Source organism: Molothrus ater, chromosome 21, assembly GCF_012460135.2.
Source record: "Molothrus ater isolate BHLD 08-10-18 breed brown headed cowbird chromosome 21, BPBGC_Mater_1.1, whole genome shotgun sequence".
NCBI lineage: Eukaryota > Metazoa > Chordata > Aves > Passeriformes > Icteridae > Molothrus > Molothrus ater.
This window is the reverse complement of record NC_050498.2, coordinates 7,548,517-7,567,400: the sequence shown is the minus strand read 5'-3', so window position 1 is coordinate 7,567,400 and position 18,884 is coordinate 7,548,517. Positions and strand designations below refer to the sequence as shown.

Below are 18,884 nucleotides of genomic sequence, written 5' to 3'. Positions count from 1 at the left end.
CTGACAGGCTAAAATCTGTACTCTGGGTTTTTTGTTTGGTTTTAAATCAGCTTTAAGGTCTTCGACAATTTCTAAAACATTTTTCATCTAACAAAGCTTTGGGGGCAAAAAAAGATACATTGATTTTAGTTTTTGTTTTCCTTGAGTTTTTAAAACTTTTAGTGCCTTTTATTTCTTTCCTGCTGTTCCATGCTCTGCTCTGTCATGTTCAGGCACTTGTCCAGCAGTTATGAATGTTGGGAGTCAAATGCCTGTAGCAGAACAAGTTCTGACAATCTAAACTTAAGAGTTTTGGCAGTCCACATAACTGCATTACAGATGTAAAGTTATTTAAAGCTTACAAAAAAGCATTAAACTATAAGGAAAAATGAAGGGAAGCAGCAGAATCTGAAGGAAAAAGAAGAAAAAAATAGGCAATTTAGGCTGTTATTTATTTTGAAAGGGTGAAGTGAGCTTTATTAACTATATTAGTTATATTTTAAAAGGTAAATGGTTCCAGCACAGTAAATTATTGAACTCAATGGGACAGATTTATTGCAAGTAATAAATCTGAAGTGTATGTCCTATATATATTTATAGTCAATCACGTTTACTGAAACCAACTGGCTTGCTGGGTTAGTTCACTAAGAAATATGGAGTTTAATTAAGGAATGCAATGCAACTGAATATATAAATAGGCAAGGAAAACATGTTTTGATATGTTAAGAAAGCCTGGGGGAAAAGGGATCAGGCATTTAATGGATTTGGATTCTTGAAAATGTTGTGGCATTTTTTTAATGTGGGTTGTCAGACATTTACCAGGCAAGGGCTCAAACACTTGGGCTGCATCTTCTGGTGATTTTGATGGTGAATTAACCATAATTTTCTTGGAGAATACTTTGCAAACCTCTCATACAGCAAGTGGCTGTTGTGACCATTTTCTAATTGGACAGGGTGTGATGAATTTCAGATGGTTAAATTAGGAAAAACTACTCCAAAACTAGAATTTAATAACAACACAAAACTATTCCTACACGTGGAAACGTGCTGTGTGTTTAAGTTCTCTCCTGCTTTCCTCCATGGAAATATAAACTGTTGAGTTTTCATTAGTAACAGCCTAAAGAAATATTAATTCTGTGTCTGGATCTCCTTCCTGATGTTCATGTTTAAACTCTTTTCCCAGCCTGTGTGCTTGCAGCTCTGTATATTACAGAACTGACAGAACACAATGAGCCCTGCCTGTGGGATAAATGTTTCATACAGAACTTGAGTAGAACTTGGAGCCTGAATTCAGGGCTGTAATTTGGAGATAGCCATTAACAAATCCCCTTCAGAGAAACATCATCTGTTACCAAGGGATGGTGCTCCATTTATTTAGTATTTAGCTTGCTGTGGTATGACCCTTCCTTCAAGTTTATATAAATAACTGGAGGAAGAATACAAAGGCAATATCATCCCCTCCAAGCTTATCTGTTTCCTTGCACTACACACAGACACTCTCAAACCAAAAAAATGCATTTCCCCTCCTGTCTGTTCTTTAAATGACTGACACCAGTTTGGCAGCATTCCCACTACAGTACAGCGCCTGTCTTCTCTATACAATTGTAAAGGTAAAAATCTCTCTTTCCTGATGACTTTTTAATTTCAGACTGAGACAGGGACAAGATTGTGATGTAAAACTCCCAGTGCAGGTTTGTATTTCCCCCGAAGCGCTGCTTTCAGAGGAGCCCTTTTCCCATCTCACCCATGTGCAGCCTTATCTGGGAATACAGGAGTTAACCTCTCCTTGTGCCACTCTTTGGGAAGCAGCCTTTGAGGGCTTTCAGGGCCATTGTCTCACCAGCAGAACTTGCTGAGCTCACTCTGCTTTAGTAGGAACTTGAGGGAGCCCTTGGAGCCCTGCAAATATCCACACAAAGGATATTTTGTCCATTTTGTCACCTGCATGCTCAAAGATTCTTCTTAAAATACTCTCAGGTCGCAGTGCTGTGCCACAGTACACAGCTTTTGTAACATTTAAAATCACTGGCAGTAGGATCAAACCTGTTACAATGCACTGGACCATTAATTTCAGTGGGGTTTGACCACTCTATTTTGATTCTCTTCAACTAGGAAAGAATTTCTAAAAAAATCCCCTGAATAAATCATTTTTCAGTTGTGGAGGGATGGTCTAGATATCAGCTTAGATCTGCTTTACACCTAGTGTCCCAATTCTGTGGCTCCCAAGCAGTTTTGATTATCAGGTTTTTAAATCTGAAATACAGAATGTCACACTTCCTAATGAGCTAACAGGAAAGGACATTCTGGGTACTCATTTTTTAAAGAAATCAGTAAAAGTGAACACATTCAACATCAAAAGGCACCAAATTCTTTTTAGCATTACGAACCTAAATATGACTTGTGTATGACACACAGCAGGCAAAATTCACCATAACTGAGAGCAATGCAATTTAACTGGCTGAAATTTTAAATTTTTTAACAAATCCTCACAGTATGGGGACTTCTATTCTGTGATACTTTGATTTAAGGGTTGCTCCTGACCTCTGCAAACTCAGAGGAAAATCATGAAACCTCTCTGGCTCATTTGTGGCTCAGAGGTGAGAACAGGTCCAGGCAAACAGCACAGCCCTCTCCTGCCTGGGGTGAGTGATTCTATCTTGCCATACAAACTTCTTGCTTGATATTTGAGATAAAAGTAATGTCCTTGGACTCTTTCCATTTCTGCACAACTGCCTGGGTGAGCTGCAAGGTGTCAGGTGAGTCAGGCAGCCGTAACTTCAACCATCTCAAATTCTTTGTGATAAATGTGAGATTTAGGTCAGGTTAACAGGAATCATCCCAGGCTTTGATTCTGTTTGCCAACACCCTGGGCTGACTCTTCTTGAGGTTCAAAGCTTCAATTCCCTGCAAGTGCCTGCATGTGAAGGGCTGGAGGGAGGAGGATGGAGGAGCAGGAGAGGGAGGGTGGGACCTGAGTTTTCCTGTAGCCCAGTGAGTGCTGCTTCCCCGCTCCACGGAATTGGCACATGAAATAAGAACATCATTGGTGTGAAGTGATATTTGTACAAACCTATACATTTTGCAGCTGTGAGGATTAAAATGGGAGGCACAGGGAGTGGGTGAGGGCTGGGGACGGCTCTGCAGCCCCACCTCCAATTGCAATTCCTGGTGACTCCAGATTTGCCTCCCTTGCTGATTCTGCTCTTTCCTGCAACCTCAGCCCCATCGCTTTGCTCTCCCAGACACATGAAAAGCCAATTCCTCCTTTAAAAAGTGCCGAGAGCAGGAAAATCCCGTTGTTGTGGTGCTGGGAAGAGTTGTTTACTCTGTGGCAGAGCATGAAAGGCGAGGGATTCCCGCACTGCCAGGAGAGGTCACTGCGAGCCTCCAGAAATAAACAGGAGATGCTCCAACACTAACTTGAAACGGGCTCCAGGCCAGGGATGTTCCTCGAGGATTGCTCTGGCACAGGCAAAAGAACTGGATTTGTGCATCAAGGAATATTGCAGGGATTTTACTTCTGCAGTCTTCAAGTTCATCTCCATGAGGGAGAAAAATAAATATAATTTAATTAATGTCTGACTGATGTGACCTGCGTTGGTGGCTGCAGCAACACGTGTGGGAACACATGTCCTCAGTTATCATCACGATAAATGTTTTCAGCAAAGCTGGGAGAGCTGTGCAGGACTCCAGGGTCACTCCTCTTGAGTCACTCTTTGCTCAGGGAGGGTGACATTCCCAGGGCTGGCACTCTCCACGTGCTCCTGGAGGGAGCTGCCCTGCAGAACAACCCCGGCTCAGGGCACCAGGGCCTCCCAGAGGAGCAAAGTCACAAAGTCTGCCAAGTACAGATCAAAGGGAAACGAAAGCACACAGCTCTGTCTTCTTCCCTTTTTTATCACTTTTTTCTCCTGCTGCTAATTAGGGCTGATAAGGAGCCAAGGTGCAGTTATGTAACAGCAACCTTTGTGACAGCTCAGATTGAAAACAGGTAATAAACTTATTTCTGAGCTCACTGCTGTCATCATTCATTCACCTGAACTGGGGATCTGAGCAGAGAAGTGATGGAGGCTGAGGTGGGCAGAATCCTTCACTATTGGGGTCATTTTCTCCTGGATATCTTCCCTGGTGTCTGAGCATATTTCCCACCCCAAGAGCTCTCTCTGCAGCTCTTTACACTCTTTGTAGTGCTCACAGTGCCTTCAATTATTTTTTTCCTTGATTTGTAGCAAAGCAAAGAAAAATGTACACTCTCCCACAATTTTTTATGGTGTAAGGAAATAATCTGAAACTGTTCTGCTTGTATGTGCCAACTATGCCCCTGTGAATTCCACTCTGTAGCCATGGACTCCATCACTCCAGAGATTTCCCAGGACAGCTGACAAGCTGTAATTCCTTTTTCAGAAAGAAACAGTTCTGATCTCAGCTGGAGCCCCTGAAAATTCACAAGTAATTTTGCATATTTGAGTCTCAAACTACTGAAAATTCAACCAAAGTATTTCAAATAATGTGATTTTTTTTTCCTGTGGTGTGCAGGAGAAGGAGTTTAGGTCTGGATGGACAACAATCCTGGTTGACACAAATCTTGGATATCAACACTATAGTCCTTTACCACCCCTTAGTAAAGAAAGCACTAAAAATGTGCAGAAATAAAGAGTTTTACAAACACAGTGAGAGTTTAAGCCTCAGGTATGAAAAAATCAGTCCCAGGAGATAATGCAGTTAAATCAACATCCTTTACTGTGTTCCCATTTATGGGTGAGGTGTAAAGTCCAGAAGGGCTCAGGTTACTTTTCCATATTTCCATCTGGCATTTACCATGCTCTATACAAGGGGAGGATTGGCTGTGGCCTTCCCTTGGATTTCTCTGTGGCCACCAGGGCTGTTTCCATCTCCGGAACCTCTTTTGGGACACTTGGAAGGTTTTAGACTCCAGAGGCATTCAGGTTTTATAGTCCTGCAGGTAAAAGAGAACCTCCTGTTCTTTGCCCTGGTGTTTTTCTCTGGAACTTGAAAATGTTTCAATCTTTGTGGGTGGTTAATTAACAGCAGCAAAGCACTTGCTCTTGTAAGAATTCACATTAATGATGCACTGCTTGCTGTATGACAAAAAGAGAGACTATTTGGGTAGAGACAAAATGTAAACCTGAAGAACCAAATATTTCTGAAAGTTATAAGCAATATTTTGAAGTGAATTTTATCTCAAAATCATCCTACTGTTTGCTCTGCAGCTCAATAACTTTCCTTCTCTTTCTGCTTGTACTGAGAAATGTTTAGAAAAGGTTTAGCAAACTGTCTTTGCAAAAGATGGAAAGCTGGGGAAAACTTGAGTTTTAATAGCTCTGATAATCAGCAAATTCTAGAAATAAGCAAGTGATATCCCTTCTCTGCTTCAGTTTTTTCCTGCAGTTTTAAGTGAAATAATGCTTATTTTTCTGCTAGGATGTGCCAATGACATTTACTACCGTGATGAAATGTTTTGAAAGGGAAAAATTAGATGTAATAATTTAATCTTGGCATGATGTAGCTTGTGTGACTCTTCGCTAGCAATAAAGCAGGGTTACTGCCCTGGAGAATTTACAGCACAGGGGATCAGCTCCTGTTCCAAGGTTTTCTTGGGTAAAGGCAGCTGGGTGTTTACCTGAACAAATCAGCAGAAAACAAAACATGACCGCCCCCAGAATCACAACTCCTTCTCTGTTATCTTTGTTCTGCAGGAAAAGTTAATTGTGTTATACTTTATTTCAGGATGGTTTATTTCCCTTGAATTCTGTTTTTAGCACACCAGAAGAGGGCAGAGAAGCCAGGGATCCTCCCAGTGCCGGGGTTTTTTTGCTGGCAGTGGGCAGGAGCACAGGAGAAGTGCCCACCACCTTTCCCAGGGCTGGGACCACAGTGTCAGCAGATCCAAACTGAATGAAAGATGCTTTTATTTGCCCAGGGAGTCAGATAAAATCAGGGACAAGTTTTGTCCTTTAGACTCACACGTTAGTTCTTAATGAGAAGAATCAAATTGAAGTTTATGACTTCTTTTTTTTTTCTTATTGGTGTTGACTGAGCCTCAGAAGTTAGTTGATGCAAAACCACTGAGATTTAAATACTTTTCTAAAGTTTCATTTAAGCCTTCCACATCTGCTGCTAAACAAAGCAGACACTGGGATTTCTCAAGAAAGGTGGTTATGAAATGTAATTTTTATATCCATAGTTATCTCATATTTGTTTAATGAATTCTTTTCCCTTCATGCCGGGTGAATCTAGAAATTGCCACAAGATGAGTGGATGAGTTGCAGGATGAACTTAGGAAAATGACAATACAAGTCCCACTAAGCTCTGCCCTCAGTTTGCAAAGTGGGAGTCCAGCAGTGTTCAGAGGAGAAGGTGATACCAGAAGACAGCAGGACTGTGACTGGGTGTGAGGTGTCCAGCAATGCACAAAGTCCAGCAGATCCTCCTGAGAGGGTGTGATCCAGGTACACCAGGTTCTGCTGTCAAAGAGGATGATTTCTTCCTGCCTTTCTCTGGAGAAAATCCCAGATTATCTCCTCTGTGATCCACACTGCATGCTGTAATGGTTAATTACCTCTGCATTTCAATCACAGAATCTGCTGGCTGTAACTTGAAAATTACCAGCACCAGTGAAGCTTGTAATGGATTTTCAACTCTTTCTCATTTCTTAGATGGTGCTCGTGCCTTCAGTCTGATGGATTTAAGCATGGAAGAGGAATTCTAAAAGTGCTGGGAATAAAGGTGTGGGAAGACAAACCCCAAAGGAACGCTGTGGTGCTGCCTGTCTGGAACTGACCAGAACAAATCTCAGCAAAAATGGAAAAAAAGACCACAAGCAATGAGACAGAGCCCCTGACTTCCAAGAAAGATGCCTCAGACTGTAGCAAAGGAGAAGATTGTAAAGAGAACAGACTTGTGGTCAGGAACCCTAAATCTGCCCTGCGGCTGGTGGAGGATGGCAACAAAGTCCACCCGAGCCAGGGGGATAAAGGGGAGGCAGCTCAGATCTCCAATGGTTATTCAGGGGTTCAGAGCTCAGCTCCCTGCAATGGAGAGGTGGAGGATGCCCAGGGCACGGCCCCAGCAGCCACCACCACCACCACCACCACCACGTCCACCACCTGCGGGGCCGAGGCTCAGCAGCAGCTGATGGAGCTGGAGGACAGGGAGACCTGGAGCAAAAAAATTGACTTTCTCCTCTCTGTCATTGGATACGCAGTGGATCTGGGAAATGTCTGGAGATTTCCTTATATCTGCTATCAGAATGGAGGAGGTCAGTGTCCACTCATGTTCATTGTTCCTTAGTGCTGAATTTCTTGGTTTATAAATGGATGATTTAGTGGCTTTTAAAGTATCGTGTGTAACAAATGATCAAGGAGAAATTATTCACTGAAAAACCTAAATATTGGGATAGGATAATCACAGAAAAGCTGTTTAGCACAGCACAACCAAAGCTGGGAACCAGGTAGGTGCAGACCCACACTCCAACACCTCAATCCCTTTCCCAAGGAGCATTTTAAAATCTGATAAACCAACATGTCTAAACCAACTCATGAGGAAGGCTGGGTCTTTGACTCACTGACATAAGAGACAAAATACAAATCTAAAATCTAATCAAGGAGATCTTAGAAAGGACTTTCATCTCTCTGATGTAACAAAGGCATTTTATTGGAGAAATTAATAATTTTATCTATAGGCCATCTCACTGCTGTGAGAGTCAGTGGTGTCTTGGTGAATCCTGTGTTGCAGAAATGTGAGAAGCTTGGGCTGGGTGTTGCTTCTTGTTCACACTGCTGAGAGCTACTCTTATGAGAAATCCCACAGTAATTCAGTGGTGTGCTGGCTAGGGAGGGGATATGCATTTTCTCTGTGAGATAAAAGGAGCTCCTGTTTATGGAGTGCTGGTAATATTGGAGGAGAAGTCTGTGAAGAGTTACAATCATCTGCTTTCTCTCTTGCAGGAGCATTCCTCATTCCTTACACAATCATGGCCCTCTTTGGAGGGATTCCTCTCTTCTATATGGAATTAGCACTAGGACAGTACCACAGGAATGGCTGTATTTCCATTTGGAGAAAAATTTGTCCTATATTCAAAGGTAATAAAGGGAAATGGAACTTTCTGAATAACTGGAAAATCTTCCTATAAAGGTGGCATTTCAGGGGGGGGAAAGAAAATCTCATAAAGCCAAGTAAGACTTGTTCTACACAAGATTTTGGCTTTACAAAGAAAGCTTTCCTAAAACTCCAGGTAAACCTGTACATATGTGTGTACTCTTGGATACACATACACTTTGCAACTCAAATTGATTAGAGAAAGGCTGACCAAGCCTAAAATTAGGAAGAATTAAAGGAACTGTTCTATATCCTCACTTACTTTGGTTCCCAGTGCTGAAGCTCTGATCCTGTCTTTTTATTTACTGAGACTGCAAGATGCCTATTTCTAAATTGTAGAAATTTAGAAACAAATAGAAAATATCTCTTTATAAGAATGTTCTGTCTTGATTAAGGATGCTTTCCTGGAATCAGAGTATTTCTGAAATCACAAGAAATGCCAGTGTTGTAAACACTTGGGAGGGTGTGTGTTCCTCCTGCAGAGCTGCCTTAGACAAACAGTTGTTGATGTGATAACCAATTCCTTTTCTCTTTTTTTTGCCTAAAACTTAGACTGACTGAATGCAATTATTTCCTGTCTCTCCAGGAATTGGCTTTGCCATCTGTATCATAGATCTTTACGTAGCCTCCTACTACAACACCATCATGGCTTGGGCTTTTTACTACCTCATCTCCTCCTTCACGGCGGAGCTGCCCTGGACCAGCTGCACAAACCCCTGGAACACAGGAAACTGCACCAACTACTTCAGCAAGGACAATGTCAGCTGGTCCCTGCACTCCATCTCTCCTGCAGAAGAATTTTATACGTAAGTGCATGTAAGTGAGGATGGTGGTGGTAGCCAGACTGCTGGAACACCAGCAAGGTTTTCCTCAGAGGGCAACAGGGCTGATTGGTGATGGCAGCCTCTTCAAATCACTGGATTTTTGTAGGGGGGTGTAAGCTTAGGGTGCATGGGGTGTGCTCTGTCTTTAGGAGTTTCCCAGCTGCTGTCTGCTGTCACTTATCATCACTGCTGTGCTGTTAATATCAAACTTTTAAGTAAAATAAAATGAATCCGAAATGTCATGACTTGGAAGGCTGCTTATCAAGAACTCAAGATTCCTTGTAATGCTCAGCCCACAGTGTGGGACTGTTAAATGCACATTTAATGTAAGCATTTGTTTAAAAAGTATCTCTGCTGTGTTTTTCTTTGCTCTTGCAGCCGCCAGGTTCTGCAGGTGCACAGGTCCAATGGGCTGGAGGACCTGGGGGGCATTAGCTGGCAGCTGACCCTCTGCCTGCTGCTCATCTTCACCATTGTGTACTTCAGCATCTGGAAAGGGGTCAAAACATCTGGCAAGGTGAATGCAAAAGCTCGACACAGCAGCTTGTCTACAGGCAGTTCTACCTGAGCCAATTAATTGTCAGGGGATCAGCTCAGGTTGTTTTCATGACAGGGATTATGGGCAGATATATTTGGGGAGTACTTGCTGTACAGTGACTGCTACTCTAAGCAATAAAGAAGAAAAATAAGTGACACCACTGTTCTCTGGGCAGGACCAACCCTGCCAGGGAAAGGGTTCAGATGTGCAAATGCCTCTTTACAGACCTGCAGAGAAGCTCACATGAAGATGCTATAAATGCTTAGACGTATAATGTGATTAACTAATTTTTATTATCCCTGCTAACTTTCTCCCCATGGCAAATGCTCTCACCATGTTCCCCCACAGGTGGTTTGGGTGACTGCCACATTCCCTTACATCATCCTCTTCATCCTGCTCGTGAGAGGTGCAACTTTGCCTGGGGCTTGGAGAGGTGTCCTCTACTACCTGAAACCTGACTGGCAGAAGCTCCTGGCCACTGAGGTAAAGAACTTTATAAAAGGGAGATTTGCTTTCAGCCTATCTGTGTGGGTATCACCACAGATGCATAGAGCATGACTGAACAGATGTCTTAGCATGGACTTAAAAGCCTGAGCCCATGCTCTTTCCATAATTATAACGAATTTTAAAGACTAGAGTCCTCCCTCAATTTAGCTTGAGCTACAGGCAGAGCTCCCATACAGAATGAGTGATCTGATTAGAAGAAAACAGGTGACCAAACACTTTTTCACCAGGAAAATGGTGACCAGGCTGACACTGAGTGAGAAGCTGTGAGTGCTCCTACACTGCAACAAAATCCTTCCCCTCTGAGAGTCACCCTGAGAAAAGTGAACTTTTTAAACCCTAACAAGTGGTGGAGCTGCAGTTTTTTGGCTTAAGGAGATGAGTACAGCCCTACAGAGTCCACAGCTGCCCCTATTTAAATAGTGCAGGCTACTGGAGCAGAAACTTCTGTCTCCATCCTGTAACAAGCTTTGGCAGATGAGCCCATGGACACCAACTAAACCCTGGCCCAGTAGCTCATGTAAGTGCCTGTGGAGGAGGAATAAATCAGTCAGGCCTGCATACACCACCAAAATCTGAGAGGAAAGCAGGAATGAGGACAAACTGAGCTAGCCAACAAACCCCAGGCCCTCCAGTGTCTGACCCAGCCTTGAACTCTGTGGATGACAAGCAATCCATCAGGCTCAAGGCTGCGCTCACTCCACTGCCTGTGAAAGTGTCTGGTGAGGAGGGTGATGGAAAAACCCCAATGCAATAAATGCTACAAACACAAAGATTAAAAATTTCCAATGTTTGCAAGTCTGCTGCTGCCCAGCTGATATAGAGAGTTTTGAATGAAGAGGAAATGAAAAGACACCAGTCTCTGATAAAGCAGCATCTCCAATAAGGAACCACATCTTCTGAAAAAGCAATAAAGGGCATTGATATTGTATTGGATGTATCTGGAGTGAGGACAGCAGATTGCAATCTGTGTGCTGGGTGATGACAGAGCTCTGTCTGGGTGATACAGGATGGCCTCACATGATGGGAAAGAATATTAGAAATGAGTTGTAATGAACTCCATGTTTCAATCAAAAGAGAATAAATGAATGAGGACTTTCACCTTCAGAAAGAGAGCTGATATTGTACTTTAGAACATTACTCATTAGGGCTGTGGCCAGTTTTCAAGTACAACAAGCTTTTCATAACAAGATCATCACACTTGCATCTGTCACAGCTACAACAAAGCTGAATTGAGCCCCAAGAACCAGAACTGCATCCACACAGTCAAATGGATTTCCATAAATCCATGGAAAGTCTACATAGGCTGGAGGACACATTGCCAAGCCCTGGGCTATTCCACAGCACACAGAGTTTGGTGGAAGATTTGGAAGACTTCAAAATCATGGGTATAAAGTTCCCTATACACTGCAAAACTTGTGTTAAATTGATTACAGGCAATTGAGTGAATTAGTCTAAGATGCTGGCAGAAGTGCAACAGCCACAACAGCTCTACAACAAACATTCATATTTCAACAGCTCTCTCAACAGAATGTCTGTGAGACCAGGACTAGGACATAGGCAGACCAGTGAAACACCCTTTTGTAGACCTAAGTGATATTCTAAATATACCAAACTCATTCAATCTGTTTCATGGCATTTTTTTCCTTGCCCTTCAATATTTTTCAGGTTTGGGTGGATGCAGCAGCTCAGATTTTTTTCTCCCTGGGACCAGGGTTTGGGGTCCTGTTGGCTTATTCCAGCTACAACAAATTCCACAACAACTGCTACCAGTGAGTTCTACCTTATTCTATAACTAAAATCGAGTAAAAAAAAATATAACTGTGGGTATTTATGAAAAAGAAACAGGGTGTTGGTGAAAGCCACTAAATTGTCAGACCTGTGTACATAGAAATCAGAAGTAACAGAGAACCTGCAATCTCAAGCATTTCTCCTCTGTTGCCTACCTTAAAGTAAGATAATTTTTACTAATTTTACAGCAAGAGGTCTAAAATGTAGAAACCTGCCCCAACAAAATGGACTAAACCCCTGCCAAACCATCACATTGTAGTTATTTAATCTCAGTAGTCAGTTAAAAAATAACTTCATAGTCTCAAGCAGACAGGCAATTTATGTTTTTTCCTTGTTACCTGAAAAAAAAACTACTTCTAACTTCTAAAATAAAATTCTCAATTCTTTAATATTCACATAGTAATTTCTAGTCTTTTAAAAGAGCAGGATAGAGCCAGCATTCAATCCAGTGGCAGACTGATGTTACAGCACCTGTATGGATTTGAGAAGAAAAAGTAGTCATGGGTTGTTGGGTTTTTTTCCTCTTTCTTTCAAATCTGCTGCTCGTTTTTTCCTTGTATTCCCCTAGTTTTTCTAGGAGTTTGTCTAGATTGTAAACCAAGAGGTTGTAAACCCCTTCTGGCAGGTGCAGATGAGTCAGGTCCCTGATGAGAGTTAGGTCTTCTGTTGCAGAGATGCTCTGGTCACCAGCACCGTGAACTGCCTGACTAGCTTTGTGTCTGGGTTTGTCATCTTCACCGTGCTGGGGTACATGGCTGAGATGAGGAATGAAGATGTCTCAGAGGTTGCCAAAGACACAGGTAGGTTAATGTTTCATACACATCTCCAACTGCTTCTCAGATAGAATATATTTGTACATGTACTTCTAGATCGAGAGCAGCCCAAGTGATGAGAAATATTTAACATATTATTCAGGATGCTGAATTTATTTGGCACTGTTACAGCTAAAAAAATTAACCTATAAATACCACATATAAAAGCCAGATTTCAGCTTTGCAGTTTCACAGACCTGGCAAAGCAGCCTGGGGGGAGAAGTTTTCCCCTGGGAGACACCATGTCCTAACAGTGATCCCATCTCTCTGCTCCAGGACCCAGCCTGCTCTTCATCACCTACGCAGAGGCCATTGCAAACATGCCAGCTTCCACCTTCTTTGCCATCATCTTCTTCCTCATGCTGCTCACGCTGGGCTTGGACAGCACGGTGAGCAGCCAGCAGGGGACACAGCCTGGCCCCCTCAGGCACCACAGAAACAGAATTACAAACACTGCACTGGCACTGAGGGGTTTGCAGCAGGACTGGCAGTGCCAGCTGCCTTCTGTAAGACAGCAACTGTTACTCCAATTTTTATCGGAATAGGTTTGAACAAAATCAATTAATTGTCACTGTCATGCTGTGACAATTAACAAGACCCTGAAATGCAAGCAAAGCACTTTGATTTATACGCTCCTGGTTGAATGCAGCCTCCCAGGCTCCTTTCTTCCTTGTAAACTTACAAAGCAATTATGAAAGTCTGGAATTTTTTCACATAATTTGGATTTAAAAGGTGGGAACTGGAGATACACTAAAAAATTGTCATGTGAGTCTGGTTTTACAGGTGGAGAATCAGCTTCTTCCAGCAGGGCTGAACTCAGCTGATTTCACAGTCTTGGTCCTACTGAACCACCTCTCATTTCTGCACATCCTGCTGCCTGTAGCACAGGACTGCCTTTGGATGACAGAGCATCCCCACAGACACCTGAACACTAAATCCCCACCCTAAAGAGTTGTAAAAAGTTAGGAGGAAAGACTTGTCTAAAAACCCCACACCAACTCTAGAGCACAACAAAGCACCAATGTTTCAATGCTCCTTTGAGCACTCAAACATACTTTTGAGCAGGTAACACTGCCCTCTATTTTCCAGTGATTTTTCCCTGCTTTTCAGTTTGCAGGACTAGAGGGAGTGATTACTGGAGTCCTGGATGAATTCCCACATGTCTGGGGCAAACGCAGGGAATTGTTTGTCCTTGGTCTGACCATCGTTTGCTTTTTGGGGTCGCTGGCAACCCTGACATTTGTGAGTATTTCACCCACCCTCAGCCTCCCTCACTGGCAGCTTCCTGCCAATGACACCTTGGAGAGGGCAGTAATTTTTTTTGAAGAGAGTTTCAAGAAATCAGATTGATCCTCCAGGCTGTTTTCTCTATGCATTAGAAATCCATTACTCGGAATAAATGTGAATTATATTTCACTAGGTAATATGTTGCAAAATGATCCTACTGCAACTCATTATGTGCTGCACATCATAAATGGTGCTGCTCATCAGTCAGCAGACAACCAGCCACAATTTTATGTGGTTTATTTCTTATTCCCTAAAGCTCTGTGTTTAAAAATAACATGAACGGTTCTTCACAATGTGTAAAACGTATTTTGAATTAAAAAAAAAAAATCTAGTAATGAATTTCCTGGATCTTCCTCACTGTGTCAAGGCAGAAATCACCATTAGTCACATCCTATTGTTCCCATGGGGCTTGTGGATTTCATTCCCACAACAAGCAATTTTTGAATAATGAGTGTAATGACCACAAGGGAAATAGAAAGAAATACTTGGCTTTCCTGTCATGTTTCACTCCACTTGCTCATTTATGTGTAACTTCCTTCTTATGGGTAGTGTTTGCTGTACAAGGACGCTGAGTTCCTCTGCAAGAAGTCTCCTCCTTCGTGGTTCTAGATCCCAAATGGAAAGAAAGCAAAGCAACACTTTATTTATTTGCTGTTCAGTAGCTATGATCCCTGGGTGAGGAAGAAGAGGGCATGCACAAAGCCATCCTGTAAAATCCCCTTTTTTCACTAAAATCCATCCACAAGTGCCAGCAGATTTTAGCTTCTCTTCATGGCAGCCCCCAGGTGAGGGGTGGCCACAGAGGGTGAGCAGCTCACCAGGGTTTCCCTGGCAGGAACAGCCACAAAGTGACAGAACTGGGTGAATTCCCCACTTGTGAACGTGCTGCTCCAGCAGCAGCAGGGCAGCATCCTGGGCACACTGACAGCTTGATCTCTTTTCCAGGGAGGAGCATATGTGGTGAAGCTGTTTGAGGAATATGCCACGGGTCCAGCTGTCCTGACCGTCGTGTTCCTGGAGGCAGTGGCTGTGTCCTGGTTCTATGGTACCTCCAAACACCCCAACCCAAACTCCTGAGCTCCTGCAGCTCAGCATTGCCTCAGTTTCTGCAGACAACATCACCCATGTCTCCAGAAAAAAGTTTACAAAAGCTTTTTACAGACTCACTGATAACTAAAGCAGTGAGAATTAGTGTTAATTGCTCTCTGACAGCTAAAAGTAACAGGAGGTATAATTCAGAATAATTAAGGATTTAGTAAAATTAAGTTATAGGAACAAAATAGTCTTCTGGGATAGATTCTGAATTTACTTGCTGGGCATAAAAAAGTGTTGAGAGTCTATTTAAGAAAATCTTAGATCTGTTGTCATCCCTGTCCTCCCACTTGTGTCCACAGGCATCACCCAGTTTTGCAACGATGTGAAAGAAATGCTGGGCTCTGCCCCAGGCTGGTACTGGCGAGTTTGCTGGGTTGCAATTAGTCCACTTTTCCTTCTGGTGAGTTTTCTTTAGAGCTTTTTCTTTCCAGCACCAAGAAAATCACCCCTGAACAATGCAGCTCATTCTAAAAGCTTAATTCCAGAATTCTCTCATGAAGTTCTTTAGTAACAATTTTTGTTAAACAAAAAAGGCTCAATTAGTAAAAAACCCAATACAATGCTGTAAGGTCTTGTTACCAAATCACAGTTTTAAGGATTTTTGTAGCTGAATTAGCTGAATAAGTCTGGATTCTGAATAACTCCCCCCACTGCCCTCTGCTAAACAAATTTACTTTGTTTTGTCGCCTTATGTTTACCTCAGCAAATAAAAGCTGTAGCAATAAAAGCTGATGAAACATACTGTCAAAGGAGGAAAACCAAGATAAGTAAATACACTGTCTCAGCAACTGCTGATGGACAACTTTAGAATATTCCACTTTAAATTTCCAGCAGTTAATTGCAACCCTTATAAATCTATAATTCAGAATTGGAAATACTGTCCCAGTGTTTGGCTTGGCAGTGTTATTAATAACATTTGAACATAAAGTGTTCATTTCCTGATTCAAAATTAGTCCATGCTATCTTTTATTCTGACTGGCCTTAGTGGGAGCAGTGCAGGTCAAGATGGAGTTTATGAAGCACAGAATGTAGATTTAAGACCTACAGAGTGAATTCAAAACACTTGTAATGATCAAGGCATAATTAAAAGACCTTGATTTTATTACCCCTAGAAAGAGAAATCTACAAATTAAAATGTCACCACAGTAATTTTTATATTTCTGTCCCCTTTGTAATCCTAAACCAGCAAAATATAGAGGCACAGAGCTCTGGGGATGTGGTTACCAGGCAGAGCTATTTGTACTCCCTGTGGAAACCCACCTAAAATAAGGAAAGCTCAGGATGTAGGAAGTCATTTCTGTATGGAAATTTTTCTGGTAAATCCTGAGTTTCTGATGATACTCTGGAAAAAAAATAGTCAGAGATCCTTCCTGGGACAGTCACAAATATTTTTCCTGGAGTATTCAACTAAAAGTATTTGTTGTTTCCTAAGGAAATTTTCAGTCATGAATGATATGCTCAGGAAGATGATCCAACAGCAGTAACTGAGTTTTTTTCCTTTTCCTGTTCTGACAGAGAGCACTGTAGAGTGGACAGCATCTGCTTTGGGAAGGATCCTCTTGGTGTTTGTTTCATGATTTGTTGTTGATTTGTTTTAAATATACACTCATGTAATTTAGGATTCTTTTTCAGTGTCAACATATTTTTAATCTTGAGTCCTACTCATTTTCTCTTTATTTCAGTGCTGCACTGGAACACAGAATTCCCCAAAGTGCATGCCATGAAAATCCATATATTCACACTTTCCCCTTTTTCTCTTTCAGTTCGTCACTTGCAGCTTTCTGTCCAGCCCTCCTGAGCTGAGGCTTTTTGATTATGATTATCCCTACTGGACCACAGTTGTGGGGTACTGCATAGGAACCTCCTCCATCATCTTCATTCCCATCTACATGATCTATCGCTTGGTCATCACCCCAGGGACACTCAAGGAGGTATCCCTGATGCTCTCTTGCTTCTCTTTGACTGTTAGGAAGGAGGTGATTCCTAAAAATATCATGACTGGCTGTTCTGTTCCTGAATTCTCACAAATCTCCCCAGTTCTTACTGAGGCTGCTGAAAATTTCTTATAAAATGTTACATCAAGTAATTTTTTAAGCTCTGATGAACTGGAGAGTCTTCCTAAAATTCACCCCAGAGACACTCAGAATCCGCCAGTCAAGTAAATGAGGCAGTGAAAGGCTGGTTTCCTGGCGTGTATCTGTAAGAAAAGCTTGTTTTTCTCTCACACATTTAGTAAAATTTCTCTGCCATAAATCTGTAATGACAATACCGAGATTTCTTCTAAGTTTAAATAAATACCAGTTCATAAAGAATAAATTTAGTTGGCTCAGGGTATCCAAGTAGACTGCAAAGTCCTAAAGCATTAATATGACATCTGCCAAGCTTTGATTCCAATTATGTTACAAATAATTTTAAAAATCCTGCTGTGTACTTCTATAGCACTTTCCGTCCTCATAGTGCTAACAGAGGCCTGCAACACTCTTAAGTAGCTCAAGAGGTGTAACTCAAAGTCATACTTTATTATTAATCTCTTTCTAAATGGCTGACATGATTTGTATTGCCTCTAAAATCAATCCATTTCTGATTTCTTTCCAACAGCGTATTCTGAAAAGCATTACTCCAGAAACAGCCACAGAAATTCCCTTCGGAGACATCCGCATGAACGCAGTATAAGCTGACCTGGGTCTGGGGGAGGAAGAGGAGCACAAAATGTCACTTTTCCCCCCTCTCCCACCCAAAGAACCTCCTTTCCAGCTGAGACAACAAACAGAGTTTTCCAGGGAGGCTGCAAGGTGATGCCTCCAGCACATTGATCCAAGCAATTCAAGGACATCTACTGAACTGAGCACTCGCTGAGGAACACGAGGGAACACCCCTGCTCCGGGAGTGGCACCGAGTGCCTGCAGCAGCCCCTCCAGGACGAGCAAGGCACGGCAGGATTAGGTGTAGACCCCCAGTGTGTGGCAGTGCTCCTGTAGCTCCTCCCTCCGTGTGATCGTTCGTACCGGGCAATGTCGTATTCGCTTCTAAGGTTCTCTACTTGCTTCAACTACGTGGGAAAATGCACAAATATTTCTGATAGCCATACATTACTCGAGTAACGCAGGGGTTTATACACTAGGAAAACAAAAAGAGGAAGCTCCCTAGGTTTGTGGTGGAGTAGACAGAGGGAGAGGAAAAATGCTGAGCAGCACAGCTCTGCACACATCAGCACACACAGCTGGTAGCACCGGCCTCATGTTCATTTCCTCTGGTTTGTAGGTGGTAACAATTTCTACTGTTTCTTGCAAAAAAAAATTACAAAAATAATTTTTTGTGATGTTTGAGGCTTCACTATCCTTTAGACCCAATCAAGCCACAAAAACTCATCCTGAGTTACTTGACAAGCCACTTAAGCTGCCAGCACTTACTGTACTGTTTCCATAACCAATCATTGTGCTGGCACAGCTACAGAAACTAAAGACCAACAATGAATCTTTTTGAGTTCTGATGCCAAAAAGTACAACCCTAAAGATCACTTTCTCTGCTTCACTTCCCTTTTTTTTTACAGTTAATTTCACACCTAAAATTTGCTGGAGCCAGCCTGTGGGGTTTTCCTCCTCTTTCCTAGTACAGAAGTAACATTTAGAATAATCCTTTTGGCTGGCTGACAAAAGTACATTTACAACTATCCAAACCTACTCTGAAGGTTTAGTAGCTCATATTCTGATGTGACTGCATTGGGTTTTCAAGCTGAAGAAGAAAAAGAGAGGAATTTTTTTTTTCTTAGCAAGAAGCTGAGTAGAGTTCAGCAGGATTGATTCTCATCAGAACACTTTCTATTAAATTTCAAGGCACTGACACACAAATTACCCCCATGTCCATACAAAGCTCTTTACATGAGAGGCACACAGGTGCTCCCCAAGTGCAGCTGCCCTGGCCCCTGCAGGACATGAG

General features: G+C 42.3%; 1 protein-coding gene across 1 annotated transcript; it reads left to right on the top strand.

Moving 5' to 3' along the window:
- The first annotated feature begins 6,801 nt into the window (after positions 1-6,801).
- Positions 6,802-17,637, top strand: SLC6A4 (solute carrier family 6 member 4). The gene is made up of 13 exons (XM_036395389.2): positions 6,802-7,258; positions 7,947-8,081; positions 8,684-8,903; positions 9,300-9,438; positions 9,808-9,942; positions 11,632-11,735; positions 12,427-12,554; positions 12,843-12,955; positions 13,677-13,808; positions 14,799-14,898; positions 15,248-15,348; positions 16,712-16,879; positions 17,547-17,637. The coding sequence occupies exons 1-13, from the start codon at positions 6,802-6,804 to the stop codon at positions 17,619-17,621; spliced, it is 2,007 nt and encodes a 668-aa protein (XP_036251282.1). The 3' UTR covers positions 17,622-17,637.
- The last annotated feature ends 1,247 nt before the right edge of the window (positions 17,638-18,884 follow it).